The sequence below is a fragment of the Panthera uncia genome, chromosome D1, assembly GCF_023721935.1.
Source record: "Panthera uncia isolate 11264 chromosome D1, Puncia_PCG_1.0, whole genome shotgun sequence".
Classification (NCBI taxonomy): Eukaryota; Metazoa; Chordata; class Mammalia; order Carnivora; family Felidae; genus Panthera; species Panthera uncia.
The window spans coordinates 4,557,365-4,572,641 of record NC_064808.1 but is presented as its reverse complement, the minus strand read 5'-3'; the positions used below and the strand labels follow the sequence as shown (position 1 = coordinate 4,572,641).

Below are 15,277 nucleotides of genomic sequence, written 5' to 3'. Positions count from 1 at the left end.
CTCAATAAATATTTGTTCAGTGAATAAATAAGTCAGTGCTGAACTGCCTGCTTCTTGGGTGGGAGTCTCTAACCACTGGGGGACCCCAGAGCCTACTAATGAGAGGCTGCCTTTCCCTTGCAGTCATCAAGAGCCCTCCTGGCTGGGAGGTGGGTGTCTACACCGCTGGGGCCCTGGCGCTGCTGGGAATTGCGGCCGTGAGCCTGTGGAAGCTCTGGACATCGGGGAGCTTCCCCAGCCCCTCCCCGTTCCCTAACTACGACTATAGGTACCTTCAGCAGAAGTATGGCGAGACCTACGCAGAGGCCAAGCAGAAGGTGAGGCTTCTGTCCCGGGGGTGGCCTCCCCTCCCTCCCCGCTCCCTTGCTCTCTCCTGGTTAATTTCCTCCTGTGAACAGACACCCTGGTCCTCCTCCACGTTTCCAACATAGCCCAGTGCTGCGAAATCAGTGAATACTCGGTGAGGGACTGAAAGTTTTCAATTTTAAAAGCCATCCTGGGAAAAATACAGGAAAAAAACAAGCAAAACCCCTCCCCAAATGTCACCACCCAGTGGCAAATAACCGTTAACTGTATTTTAACTATTAACATTTGGATTTCTTTCTCTCCGGTATTTTTAATGTATCCTCCACTCTTTTTTCCATGCATAGGTTTTTATACAACGGGTGTCATTTCTACACAGAATTTTATACCCTGCTCTTTTCATCTCCCAGCCGAAAGCATTTTCCCACAATGTTGAGCCCCCGTCATAAGTATTCTTTTAGCGTCAGATTCCTTTTTTATGTACGTGCCATGATTTACTAAACGCCATTGTAAATAATGCAGTGAATGTTGTATATGTAAAACTTTGTCTTCATTAGGGTTATGTACTTTGAATGGATGCCCAGATGTGGAATTACTGTGTCAGGGACTACAAACACTTTTAGGGCTCTCAATATATACTGCTGAATGCTTCATCATTAGACACTTGGCAGAGAATTTTTCTAGTATCATATAGAGTTCCAGAGAGCACAGCCAGAATCTTTTACCAGATAGCAGCCCCACATGCTCATTCATTTGGGGTGTGAAGGGACTATCTCCCATTGGGGGGGTGGGGGGGAGGGAGGAGGGGAGAGAGAGGCGGAGACTGTAAATTGGCACAACTTTCCCAAAGAGCATTTTGGCAACATGTGTCAGCAACTTTCGAAAGGACTGTGTCCTCTGAGCTAGGATTTTAAGAAAGCTATTTGATTCTGCATTATTTATATTTGTGAAAAATTAGAAACAACATAAATGTCCAACAGTAGAGGGTCTGTAAGGTAATCACAGCTGTCCATTCAGGGACAAATTGGTGGCCCATTTTTAAGATGATAGTAATGGGGGGCACCTGGGTGGCTCCGTCAGTTAAAAGTCTGATTTCACCTTAGGTCATGATCTCGCGGTTCGTGGGTTCGAGCCCTGCCTCGGGCTCTGTGATGACAGCTCAGAGCCTGGAGCCTGCTTTGGAGTCTGTGTCTCCCTGTCTCTCTGCCCCTTCTCTGCTCACGCTCTGTCACTCTCTCTCAAAAATAAGTAAACGTTAAAAAACATTTTTTTTAATGATGGTAAAATGAGGGCTATGCAACAGCATGGGAGATGCTTGTGGCACAAAGACTTTTGTTTTCCCAAATCCCGAGGTCAACTTAGTGAAAGGAAAAATTTGAGTTTTAGGATGAGTGTTACCCAACATGAAAACCTTCTGTTGTGAACATTTTGGTAAACATCCGTGGAGGCTGCTCAGTAATCTGTTGAGTAGCTATAGTCTAGTTATTCTTACCCATCCCCCCTGCTAACTACTTTTCCTTTAAAATTTTTAAGGTTTTTGTTTATTTTTGAGAGAGAGAGACAGAGACAGAGAGGCAGAGTGTAAGTGGGGGAGGGGCAGAAAGAGAAGGAGACAGAATCCAAAGCTCTGTCAGCACAGAGCCCAACGTAGGACTCGAACTCACGAATTGTGAGATCATGACCTGAGCCAAAGCCAGACGCATAACCGACTGAGCCACCCAGGCGCCCTACTACTTTTCCTTTTTACAAACATCACTGCAGTGAACATCTTTGTGCGTGGAACTCAGTCCATATCACTAAGCGTTTTGAGAAAAAGCTTTCTTTCCTCGGGGTTCGGGAGAGAAAAGTGAGTGATGTGAAATGGCATTAAACAAAGACCTTCCTGACTAGGGCAGGCACCGTTTCTGCACACAGGGAACAGGAGGTGCCTTGAATGAACAGGGCTTACGAGACCACGCCTGTTGCACCTGTCACGCTCCCATGTCCCGTTTTCTCTCCCCCAGAGAGCGCCTGCCTGGAATGCCCAGCGGGCCAGCACTCGGGGACCGCCCAGTCGCAAAGGCAGCCTCAGCATCGAGGACACGTTTGAGAGCATCAGCGAGCTGGGGCCCCTGGAGCTGATGGGCCGGGAGCTGGACCTGGCCCCCTACGGGACCCTCCGCAAGTCCCAGTCGGCTGACTCCCTGAACTCCATCTCCTCCGTGAGCAACACCTTCGGGCAGGACTTCACGCTGGGCCAGGTGGAAGTAAGCATGGACTACGATGCCGCCTCCCACACCCTCCACGTGGCCGTGCTGCAGGGCAAGGACCTCCTGGAGCGCGAAGAAGCCAGTTTCGAGTCCTGCTTCATGCGCATCAGCCTGCTGCCCGATGAGCAGATCGTGGGCATTTCCCGGGTGAGTGGGGGCAGGGGAGGCACGCGCGGGGCTCTGGGGGGCCCTCCCCAGGCCGCCAGGCCCGCGGGGCCAGGCCGGATGTGAGGAGGGTGCTACGCGACAGCTCTGGGTGCTAATCCCAGAGCCGGAGGTGTCACTAGCCTGACGACTCCCACCGTGCGCGGTTCTCGGCAATCCTACCACGTATATCCAGTGGGTGGTAATTGCCCGTTCCCATGCCTGTCCCCCGGGTCAGCTTGGGGTCCGGGTAGGAAAGGGGTGACATGTTCAAGTTGGCTAATCTGGGGACAGCTTAATAACAGGACTGTTAACAGTGGTGTGGGCGGCCTCAGGGATGGAGCGGTACCCTCGTCTGAAGGGGCGAGGGGAAGGGGAGGCCAAAGGGGAGAGGCGCATGGTGGGGCTGCCACATTGATAGGCGCTGTGCCCTTTGGTCAGGGGCCATGCTCAGACCACAGCAGTACCGCAGGGAAGGACCTAGGGAAAGAGCACCCCCAGCTCCTGGGTCCTCTGGTTTCCCTGGAGTGACCCCCATTGTCCGACCCCAGACCCCACCAGAAGCCAGAGGCCAAAGGAGCCTGTTGATCAGCCCATGGAGGTCAGCTCCTGGGGGTGAGAACAGGGTGGGGAAGGCACCCAGCACCCTGCCCCACCAGGCTACCCCTCCATGGGTCCCTCTGTCTCGCCAAGAGAGGGAGCAAAGCCTTCATGAGACACATTCTACTCCAGGCTGGATTAGGGGGAGCAGGGGCCCAGATGCCATGGTTGGGAGTCCTCTGAGGTGGGTAAGGTTGACACCCAGTGGCCTCTAACCAAAGCAGGTGGAGCCTGAGGGTCTGTAGGACCTAGTGCTTTCTGAAGAGTCACCTGTGTCCAGTCACTCTTACAGTGTTGAAGCGAGCTGTCCCTCGGGGGTGGACACCATCATCCCTCTCCCAGCCCACCCTGCCTCCCTCACCCCAGGATGGTCAACAACTGACCACAGCCCTGTGCATGTGGGGCCCAAGAGAGGCAGTTGGTGAGTGGTAAGGGGCGGGACCCTAAAACCTCACCCTCTGGGTTGAGATATCAGTGTCCTACTTCCTAGTAGCGTGACCTTGGATAAGTCCATAAGCTGTCTGTGACCCAGCTTCCCCATCTGTCATATGAGCAACATAATTCTTGAGGAAGGGGTGTACTACTATATGCAAAGTCCTCAGCCCAGTCCCTGGGAAGTGATCAACAGATTGTGTATCAGGACCATGAAGTGTCCCTGTTGAGCCTGGATCCACGCTGCCTGTGGCCTGGACTGCCTAGAAGATCCTGGGTGGTTCTGGACACCTTCCGTGAGAAGGGACATTAGCAGACAGGAGCCACCACAGCCTGATGTGTGCTGAGAGTCTGGTTCACAGAGCCCACCCATCCGTGATTCTCTCATTAGCCCCAGTGGGATGGACCGAGGGCATCTTACGGATGAGGAAACAGGTTCAGGAGAGTGCTTTGCCCAACACATCCCCAGGACCTGGCCCGGGGTTCCCATTTCCCGTACCTGTGTGCTCATAAAACATAACACACAGAGAATGGGTAGTTCGGGAACCCGAGCCCCTGTGGACAAGGGACAGCAAAGTGACTCATGTGGCAGGAGGAGGGAGAGATGGGGCCAGATCATGAAAAGCCTAAATGCCAAGGTCAAGATCAGGAGGTAGACTTAATCCCACAGGGGAAGGAGCCCTTGAAGATCCTCAGTCAGTCATTTGGGTGGGGAACGTGGCTCCCAGGGAGCAGTGGAAGAGAAACCTTCCCACGAGCCAGGCAGTGACCAGAGTGTGCTTCAGTGCACCTGGAGGTACTGGCAGATTCACTCCCAGGAAGGCAGGCTTCTCAGCATCCTAGCCCAGCTAGTCCCAGCAAGTAGGTGGCTGCCCCCAGGCTGGGCAGCCCCCCAGCCTCAGGCGAAGTGCCAGAGATGAGAGCTCCTCTCTAAATATTGCCAGGCAGTGACTAAGGCAACCCCCAATGGGAAAGGGGAGCCGTGCCCACCAGGACACCTTCCCGGGGGGTCTGCCCACAGCTTCCTGGGAGGAGGCCAGAGGCACCCACCAGGCAGGACGGGGCTTGGAAGTGGAGTCTTCCCAGCCTCGCCTGATCGCTCCATCCGTCCATCCATCCCACAACATTCAGACCATCCTGGGCCAGGCTCTGCGGGGGCCGGGACATCAGCGGCTCTCGACTCCACAGTTACCTGTACTTACGGCACGCCTGGCCCAGGGTTGGACCTGAACACACACGACAAAGAGGAGACCAGTCTCTCCTGGGCATCGCGAGGGTTCTGTGGAGCCGTGCGCACTGAGGGTGGGAATTAGTTGGTGTCAGAGTGTGGAAGCTTCCAATGCCAGGCCGCCACTGAGAGGAGGACAGGGGGCTTTTAAATCCTCAGGGCTGGGGTGCCTGGCTGGCTCAGCCAGTAGAGGACGCGACTCTTAAATCTCAGGGCTGGGGGTTTAAGGCCCATGTTGGGTGTGGAGCCTACTTAAAAAAAAAAAATCCCCAAGGCTGAGCCACCAAAGAAAGAATTGGCATTGAGGTCATGGGACAGCAGAGCCAGGACTCTAGCCCAGGCCTCTGGACTCTCTGTCCGGTGCTCTCTCCCCACCATGGCCTCACGGGCGTCTGGCTGCCACCTCCTCCCTGGAGCTGAAGCTCCCTCCACGTCCCTTTCTCTGTGCAGATCCAGAGGAATGCCTACTCCATCTTCTTTGACGAGAAGTTCTCCATTCCCCTGGACCCTGCAGCCCTGGAGGAGAAGAGCCTGCGGTTTTCCGTGTTTGGCATCGATGAGGACGAGCGGAACATCAGCACGGGCGTGGTGGAGCTGAAGCTTTCTGTGCTCGACCTCCCGCTACAGCCCTTCAGCGGCTGGCTCTACCTACAGGACCAGAACAAGGTCAGTCCACCCATGAAGAGAGCGTCACACGCACCCGTCTCCGAGCGGGGAGTCCACTGTCCTCCACGACAGCCCGAGCCCTGACTTCTTTAGGAAATGACAGAGAGAGAGGCCTGAGCCACATTCACAGAAACTGTTTACTGCATGAAGCAAAAATGCCCCAATTACTGTTTACCACTCTTCTGTCGTTGCTATTTAAGCAAATGATATACGAACCCCAGTGCACTTGGACCTCTGTGTGCTACTACTACGGAACGTTTTCCCTGGGCTGGAATGAGGGACTGCATCTGGTTGCTACAGGCAACCTCTGGTCCTCCTTCCAAGGCAGGACCCAGGCCTGGTGGGAGGGAGGGCTGGCGCATGCCTCGTGGAGCGGGGAGTGGGGTCCCTTTCTCAATCCCACCAGCCTGGTGCCTCATGTAAGGGCAAGAGTAAAAACTGCTCAGTGGAGAAGGAAGTTCCTGCCTTTCCCTGGACCTCTCAGGTCCTCAGGGGGGCCTCGGAAGCCCTCTGAGCCAGTCACCTGTCCTCCAGGCTGCCGACGCTGTGGGCGAGATCTTGCTGTCCCTCAGCTACCTCCCTACGGCTGAGCGCCTCACTGTGGTGGTGGTGAAGGCCAAGAATCTCATCTGGACCAACGACAAGACCACGGCAGGTAAGGCCCTGCTGGCTGGCTGGCTCCTTCACGTGGCTGGTGGGAGCTGTGACCCAGCTGCTAGGCCAAGGGCAGCGGGAGGCATCAGCAGGTGTGGGGCGTCGTACCAGGCCCCTCCACCCCCAGCTTTGGCCAAGCTCAGGAGCCAGGAGCTCAGGAGTTCGGGATGGTGGGGGAGATGGGAGTCTGAGAGCAGGTGCCTGGGGTGCTGGGAAGAAACCACGGTAGACAGACACCCGCTTCCCAGGACTAGAATTCATGACAGAAGCCGCACTCCCAGAAACTGGACTGTATCCCAGATCCCACATGGGGGCCAGGGCCAACAGGATGGACCTGATGCCCCTAGTCTACAGGAGCAGAACTAGAAACCAAGGGCTGGGGGAGCGACCTAGCGGGAGCCTCGGGGGATCCATGGTCCAGGCAGGTACAGCAAGGACACCCAGTGCGGGGAGGGTGACAAGTAGAGAGGGACTCATTATTTCAGAGTCGGGCTCCACCGAGCGGGCGCAGGGTGACTCAGGCCTGACGTCTGTGCTCATTATAGAATGAGAAGTGGTGGGTCCTTCCCACTCCCCAGAGCGTCACGTGAAGGGAGCACTTGTGTGGGCCGGGAGGCAGTCTGCCTGAGCCCAGGGCCCAGCTCTTCTCCCGACTCGTGTAGGAGCCTCAGTTTTCTCATCTGTAAAATAGGAAAGAAATAAAGGCCCAATGGCAGGACTGTAGGAGATAATGGCAACAGAGAAGGCTCGGGGAACTTGGAGCTAGCGGGCTGCGAGGACCAGGCAGAGCTATGCCAAGTGGATGTGGCCTTGGCCCTGACCCCCACCCCTTGCTCACCCACAGACCCCTTCGTCAAAGTGTACCTGCTTCAGGATGGGAGGAAGATGAGCAAAAAGAAGACAGCCGTGAAGAGGGATGACCCCAACCCAGTGTTCAACGAAGCCATGATCTTCTCAGTGCCAGCCATCGTGCTCCAGGTGAGGGGGGATGGCTCAGGGGTGGAGGCCGGGCCAGGTGGCTCCTGGGCTCTGGGGCCACTCCAGGCCCTCGGCCTAGCTTCTTAGGGTTCCTGCAGGTGGTGCTGGTTTGTCTCAAGCCCTCCCCTTTCTAGTTGAGAGGCATTTATGGAGCACCCACTAGGTACTAGCCCTGTGGTCAGTGCTGGGACACAGGCACTGCTTCCTTGTTGCTCAAAAGGAGAAGGTGGAAAATCCCCAGACAATCCTTTTTTTTTTTTTTTTTTTTTGAGAGAGAGAGAGGGCACAAGTGAACGAGGGCAGATAGAGGGAGACAGAGAGAATCCCATGAGGGGCAGAGAGAGAGAGAGGGAAGCAGGGCTCACCCGAAGAGGGGCTCGTACTCACCTGATACAGGACTCGAACTCACAAACCATGAGATCATGACCTGAGCTGAAGTCAGATGCTTAACTGACTGAGCCACCCAGGCGCCTCTCCAGACAATCTTAATCCACTAAGCGCATGCCAGACTTTGGCGGCCCGAGGAGGCTTTTACGAGAGGCGTTAGGTAATCCGAGATCTGGGGGAAGCCGGTTCCCGGTGGAAGGAGCTGCAGAGGCCTGGAGATGAGCCAGGGGAACCCAAGGGCCCACAGTTCTGGCCCGAAGTCTCCGGAGACTCTACCTGCAGAGACCCTGCCGAGCTCCCCACACCTCCATGGCTTTCAGAAGGTCATGGGCCCCAGGGAGACCCCTCCCCTGGCACCGATGTCACAGACCAAGTGTGGGGGATTACAGAGGATATGGCCTGTGCCACACCGGTGGCCCTGCTTGCATGCCTCAGAGGATGGGGAGCTTACCACCTCCCCTCACTACCTCCTCCCATGCTGGGGCATTCCTGCCAGTGAGAATGTCCTTTTGTGCCCTGAGCCAAAACCTGCCCCTGAGTCACGGGGCTGTACAGAACCCACCTAATCTGACACCCCATCTGAATTTGAAAGCCCAGAACTCTGCCTTACTCTGGAAGCTCCTAATCCAGGCAAATATCCCAGTGTCTGGGGTTGGTGCTGGGTGTCCTAGCCTTGTCCTGCCACCCTCGTGGGACAGACTGTCCATCTGTCCCCTACTTCCCCCGGAGCGGCTGTAGCGCCACTAGTCCACAGCCTCCGAGGGTGGGAGACCTCTTCGGGCCAGGGCGGTGGTGGAGGAGGAGGGAGAGCGGGGGTGAGGAGAAGAGAGAGAGGGTCAGTCTGGGTTTGGGTTTCAACCTCTCCACTTCGATCTCGAGCACACTCTTTTCCTTCCTCAGCTGTGAGTCCAACGTGTGATCATATTAGGAATAACCAGACATCTGAGATGCTCTGTGTACGGGCACTATGCTAAACAGTTGACACGTTTTAACTCATTTTGTTCCCGGTACAGGTAGGAACTATGATTATTACCATCCTCCAGATGGGAGGCTAAGTAGGAAGAACCCAAGGTCACACAGCAAGGGAGGTGGTGAGACCAGCATCTGAACCTGGCAGTCCAGAGCCGCCACTGTGTCAAGAGGCAGCAGCAGAAGCCTGTGGGCATAGGCAGATCAGGGGTACAGATTCAGGGAGCCACTCCTGGCAGCCCGCTGGGGCCTGGCACCTGTAGACAGGGTCCTGGGAGCCACGGAGGGTCTCCAGCACTGCCCCCGGTCCCCAGCACCCATGTCACTTCCTCCCTAGGACCTGTCTCTCCGTGTGACGGTGGCTGAGAGTAGCAGCGATGGCCGAGGGGACAACGTGGGCCATGTCATCATCGGGCCGTCAGCCAGTGGCATGGGCACCACGCACTGGAACCAGATGCTGGCCACGCTGCGCAGGCCCGTGTCCATGTGGCACCCTGTTCGGCGAAACTAGCAGCTGGAAAACGGGCCAGGGTGGGCACTGAGCTGCCTGGGGCCCGGCGCAAGCTCCGCTCTGATGCCCCTCCGTAGTCCAGCAGGAGCCATAAATGCTGGGGTCCCCCACTGGAGCCCCCGTGAGCCATCTTGGTCCGTCTGTCCAGACTGCAGTGGAGGAACAGTCCTGGCCAGGTGTCTAGGGACCCAGGATTTTCTCCCACTGAGGACCAGCTGTGGCTGGGCTGTGACCCAGGAACGGGCAGCCTGGCACTGGCCCTTTGTGCCCCCATTTTGAGATCCCCAACAGGCTGCTGGGAGGCCAGTGCCAAGCTCGGCCACATGCAGGAACTGAGTGAGTCTTGGGGGCCAGGTGCTGTGCTAGGCACCAGCAGCCGTGACATGAACAGGACACAGCCCCTAGCATGTCCAGAGGGCAAGACCCCTGCCCTGGGGATCTGCTCAGTGCTGAATGTGGACTTGGGAGGGCTCTGGGGTCTGCTAGGACGAGATGGGAGCCGAGCCCTGAGGGGCAGGGAAAGAACTAAATGTGTCCCAGGCAGGCAGCCAGCCTCAGCAAGGCAGGGACATGAACTTCCGTATCACAAACTGTCCTACTGCAGTGGACACGAGGGCCTTTCTCTGCGCAAGAGAAGTGACCAGGAGACCAGGCCAAGCAGAGGCCTGCAGGGTGCGGCAAACACTGGCTCCGGAATCACGCTCTATGAAATCTGCTCCCTTGAACCGTGACCCTTGCAAAGCCCAGAGGTCTGAAGAGGCCCAGAGCCAGGTCCTTGTGTTTGGTCCCAACTGAATTAGGCATTGGCTCCACGGCGTTTGTTGGGGTACCTCCAGGCTAGGCCCTGTTGGGAAGAGAGATGCCTCAGCCTCTAGGGAGCTGGAGGGCAGTGGGAGGGCCAGAATACAGACTGCAGGGGGCCCAGGGGAGAGGCTTTTGTGGGCTGCCCGTGCGTGGTGTAGCAGGAGGCCCTCCAGCTGGGCCTTGGAGGAAAGGGGCTGCCTGAGCTGGGGCATTGAGGGGAAGTGGAGGGGTGTCCGGATGGAGGGTGGGGTGGGGGCAGGTTTGAATGCCAGACGGGGAAGGAGGTGGCACTGGGTGTCCTAGGTCGAGTTCCAAAAGCAGACCCTGAGATTCTCAGGCGAGGGGTTTATGCAGGGTGGGGGTGGGGGGGGAGGCGGGGAGCCCTCTGGGGAAAACTGCAGGGGAGAGAGGAAAGCCAGGGAGCAGGGACAGAAGCTAAGTAAGCTGTGGCTTTAGGAGTGTCTAGCTCCAGCCTCATGGCTTGAAGTCTGATGGAGGAGTTCTGTGACTGGCACCCCACAGGGGTCCTGCCCAGAAGCAAACGGGCTGGGCTGTTTTGCCCCCACAGGGCTTTGGCTACCACCCCACCCCAGCTGGAGGAAGAGCGCATGCCTTCCAGATGTCACGGGCTGAGGCGCCTCCCATCCGCCAAAGGCAGCCCCAGAGAAGCAGGCGGGCCGAGGGGTGGGTGCCCCTGCTGGTTCATCAGGATGGGGTGGGGAGCGGGGCGTGTTGTGGCATCTGCTCCCAGGGGCCACCCTCAGGTCAGGACATGGGCTCTCCGGCTGGCTGCCTCTGGTCCTGATGAGCTATAGAGACCCAGGCCCAACCAGTTATCTCCAGTGATGCTGCGGGAGCCCAGAGTGGTCATGGGCTGGAGGCAGAACTGTAGCTCTCCCCACCTAACACAGCTGTGGCCCAGGCCTGTGGCCCATTCCAGGAGGTCTGCACGGCCCAGGCCAGCACAGGGTCCGGGGACACAGCTGGTGAGCCTCTGGAGCCGGGGAGACGCCAGACTCTTTTCTGCCCCAGTGGCTCTGCAGCATAGGCCATTTACTCCTACCTTCTCTTCCCCCTCTTTCTGTCCCTCTGACTGCATGAAATGTTGACTGTGTACCCGAGATGGGCATGGTGGGGACCAAGTCTGCTGACTGGAATGATTCTAGAACCAAAATAAAGCTGGGGCAGGAAGGAGGGGGCTTCCAGGGAGCCTTGCTCAGCCCCAAATCACCTTGGTCTCTTCTCCAGGAATCAGGGACTTGTGTGGGTTACTCTGAGTAGATTACCCTGCTGCTGGGTGCCCAGAGGGAAAGGAGACCACCACAGGGACCAATGCCATCAGACTGCTTGGGAAGCTCTAAGAGGGGGACCCTGAGTCAGGTCTGGCGGGGAGGATAGCATTAGGGAATATCACGGAGGGCTTCCTGGTGGTATCGCAGAGTTGTCTTCAGGGCAAAAAGAAGTGTAAGGTTGAAAAAGGTGGATAAGGCCTAAAAAGCATTCCTGGAAGAGAGAACAACATGCACAAAAGGGCAGGAGTGGGCAAAACCTTGGCCAATTTGTCAACCTTGCTAGAGCAAAGTTGGGGGAAGCTGGGGAGAAGGGAGCCAGAAGAAAGGCGTAGAGGGGAGGAGGGTCGTGCAAGTTCAGTGCGTGCTGGTACCAGCCACAACCCTACCTACTTAGAGGGAGGTACCGTTGTACTGTTGTCATCCCCTTTTTTGCAGAGATGGAAACCGAAGCTCAGAGAAGTTAGGCAACTAGTCCAAGATCACACAGCCAGAAAGTCTCAGGGCAGGCATTCAAGCTCCAGCTGTCTGGCTCCACAGCTCAGGCTCTTAACCATCAAGCTACACTGTCCCCTTTCATCAAGTCCTCCAGGTGGGGCTGAGGGGCAGCGGAGAAGCCCCTGTGGATCCCAGGCTGCTCTGGTTTCTCCCTCCCCTGCCCTGGAAGATCACAGCAAGTGCTGGAGGATGATCTGGGTGGGGATTACCAGCCGCCCCCAGGAAGCCTGTGAAGAGCTCTCGTGGACTCCCCCTCTTGCTGGAGGAGATGAAAGCATGAGCCTCGCAGCGTAGGGAGGACTGTGCACCTGGTGGAGGAGAGAGGGACCCCCAGGCAGGGGAACTACTTGGTATTGCATGTGTCTGGGGAGCCACACAGCCACTGGGCCCGGTCAGAGGAGCAGGTCAGAGGGAGGGAGGAAGAGGCTTCTGAGCGGCTTTGGAAGTGATGCGCAGGGACACCGGCGAGCGCTGCTCTTGGTCAGCGCGGGGCAGTCTGAGCTGCTTCTCAGTTTCAGGTTCATTCCGCACAGCCCAGAGTGCACTACTGACCTCTCTTTTCTGCCTATACCCCCCACCCCACCCATTCTTCCCCCTCCCAGCCCTAGGCCCATGGGCCTGCCCCCAGTGTCCCAGGCCCCCTCCATCTGGGAGCCTTCAGGGATCAGCCGAGCCACACCCAAAAGGACAGGTATGGAGGTCAGTGACCTGACCTCGGCAGCGGCTGGGCCACACCTGCATGTGGAAGGGGCAGGGCGAGCCACTGTATCATCCACAGCCGACTGCCGTTCAGACCTTCACTTCCTCTCTCCTGCCCCGGCCATCTATGCCTGCAGACACCCAAAGGGACAAACGGAAAGGCTAAATAAACACTAAGATTGGGCCATGAGGGCCCCTCAGTCTCTGCCCACCCTCACCCATTATCAACCTCATTCCACCCAGAAGGATTGAGAATGGGGAGGCGGGGAGAGGAGGCAAGGGCAGGAGTCCTGCCTCCCCAGCCCTGAAGTCCAGTTAAACGGTAGCTGGAGTTGAGCTGATCTGGGGGAGACCGGACAGAAGGGACCTTGGGAGAAGAGGCACTTCTGGGTTCTACCTGCCATAGTTTGGACAAGTCCCTTCCTGTTGAGAGCCTCAGTTTCCCCATATTGTCCCCTTGTTGTCTTAACAAGAAGAACTCTTGTTAGAAGAGGCTCCCCACACCTCTGACTTTTGGGGATTCTGTGTGGAGGAGCTCTAAGGCCCCAAATGCCTTGGTTAGAATCTCAGCTTCTCCATGTATCAGCTGTGGGATCTTGGGCAAATTATCTGTCCTCTTTAGGCCTCAGCTTCCTCCTTTGTCAAAGGATAAGAATAATACATAATAGGATGGAATGAAATGTACACGTGCCAAGTGTATGTCACCCAGGAGATGCTCATTAAACGTGCGGCCAGGGTTTTGGGTGAAAGAGTTCTGGCCACGGGCAAGACCTCTTGGGATCTGGTGTTTGAGATGAAAGGGAGGGGAGGGCACATAGGGAGGCGGGAGGAGCAAAGATCCCACCAAGGCATCCCAAGGGCGCATAACTGGACCTCTGAAGTTCCATCCACCACCGGCACCCACGTTCCCTCTCCTTCAACCACCCATACGCACCCCACGCCCCAAGGCAGGAACTCCAAGCAGAGCCCACAGCCCTCATGATGATGGTGCAGGGAGCAGAGCGGCCACATGGCGGCAGCAGAGACTCGGCTGGGGCCCCAGGGAACTCCCGGCCTCAGAGTGGGTGGGGTGGGATGCCAGGTGGGCTCGAGCAGAGGGAGGCTGGAGGGTGGTCACCTGTCTGCTGACCCTGCAGTCAGGTCATGCACTGTATTTACTCAACTATGCGATCATTTGTTCCTGTTTTCATTTCTCCAAGTTTATCTATTCTTTTGAGTCAACCAATCTTCCTTCTTTCCTTCCTCTCCTCTCTGCCCCATTTTCCTTCCTTTCCCCTCTGTCCAACCAGGCAGTCAATTGGACACAACATCTTGAGCCACAGCTGGGTGCCAGCCTGGGGCAGGCACTGCTGTCTAGGGGTACAGAGGTTGGCCTTGGTCTCTGGCCTTTAGGTGCTCAAGGCTGGGGGCTGGAAGATCCTGCCTGGCCACCTGCATCCCCAGGAGAGGATCCCATAGCAGGCCGAGGGCCAGCCTGGCCACCTCTGATGTTCTGGGGTCTGCAAGGCAGTTGCCCACTGTGCAGAGTGGCAGAAGAGCTCTGGACTTGGGACTGGTGGGGTCCCAAGGGACAGAGACACCCACAGGCCTTCAAGGATAGCCCCCCCCCCCCCCCAGAAAACAGTAAACAGTACCCTGGCCAGGCAGACTGTGACCTGGGCCACCTCCAAAGTAAGCCCCAGGAAAATGGTGCTGTCCAGGGCCCAGCAATGTCTGAGATTCAGGGAAATCCCTGGCCAACCAGAGCAGATTCCCCTTACCCAGTAACTAAGCTCCCTCCTGCAGAAGCATGAGCATAAAGTGGAGGTAAGGCTGGGGCTTCACATCAGGAGATCTGGGTTCAAATCCTGACTGTGTCTAGCTAGGCTGAGACAAGCCACTGCCTTTCTCTGAGCCTCAGTTCCCAAATCTGTAGAATGAAGAAAGCAGATCCCTTGTTCTGCCCACCTCACAGTCTGATGGCTGGATGAAATACTGCATACCAGGTATGATGTCGGGAGAGAGCCCTGCTGCGTGCCCAGACTCGGGTTCCAGTTCAAGTTCTACCTCTTACTAGCTGTGAATCTCAAACGGGAAGTGAACCTCTCTGGCCTCCGGGTTCCTCATCTGTAAAATGGGGCTAATGATTCCCACCTGCGAAGGGACAGTGCCTGCGCAGGGTTAGCAATCCATTAATGGGCGCTGTTACTGTTAGGAAGTGCTCAGTGAAACTGTAAGGCATGACAGACGTCAAGGATATCATTAGAATGATTATCCCTATAGCAACCAAGGCCAAACACCTCTGCCTGACTCTCAGCTCCCTCCACCCCCAGTCTGGCCCCACCTGCCTCCTAGCCTTGCCACCCAAAGCCTGATGACAGCATCAGTGGGGATGACAAGGCTGACAGCTGATCGTTGGGGGACTGGGCGCCTCCCAACCACTCCTTGGGGCGGGGAGCCCTGCTCCGTAGCTACACACCCAGCTCAGCACCAAGTCACTGCTCAGCCCTTTGGCAGTTTCGGGGAGGAGAGGGCACCTAAAGGGTGGGGATTTCACGAGATGCTCTCTCTATCTGTTCAACCTGCTGCCTGGGGCCCTGGGTGAGCTTGGAATAAGCATCAGGGGTCTGGGCTCCACCTCTGTGCAATGAGGACAGTGACCCCTGCCCCAGCTGCCTCTTTGGTCCACAGTGAGGTCCAACGGGGGCTCAGTGTGCTTTTCCTCCTGCCCACTTTTGCACACCACAAGGGATGACGTCATGAGCTGCATGCGGAAGGGGGTGTGAAACCCAAAGACTTCTACCCTCTCCGTTCCCTTGAGCTTCACTGAAAACAGTCAGTCCAGACTCTGGGGAGACCCTTGTGCCCATTTTCAAAAGATTTCAAT

General features: G+C 56.7%; 1 protein-coding gene across 1 annotated transcript; it reads left to right on the top strand.

Moving 5' to 3' along the window:
• On the top strand, positions 1–10,150 carry SYT12 (synaptotagmin 12). Its single transcript, XM_049616229.1, has 6 exons — positions 1–317; positions 2,307–2,699; positions 5,407–5,622; positions 6,157–6,277; positions 7,121–7,254; positions 8,948–10,150. Exons 1-6 carry the CDS (start codon positions 99–101, stop codon positions 9,119–9,121), a joined length of 1,257 nt encoding a protein of 418 aa, XP_049472186.1. The 5' UTR covers positions 1–98; the 3' UTR covers positions 9,122–10,150.
• Positions 10,151–15,277: the final 5,127 nt, after the last annotated feature.

Coding starts and splice junctions, on each gene's coding strand:
- SYT12 (XM_049616229.1), top strand. CDS start 99: ATGAGAGGCTGCCTTTCCCTTGCAGTCATCAAGAGCCCTCCTGGCTGG. Junction 6,278..7,120: donor CAACGACAAGACCACGGCAG/GTAAGGCCCTGC, acceptor GCTCACCCACAG/ACCCCTTCGTCAAAGTGTAC. Junction 7,255..8,947: donor TGCCAGCCATCGTGCTCCAG/GTGAGGGGGGAT, acceptor CTTCCTCCCTAG/GACCTGTCTCTCCGTGTGAC.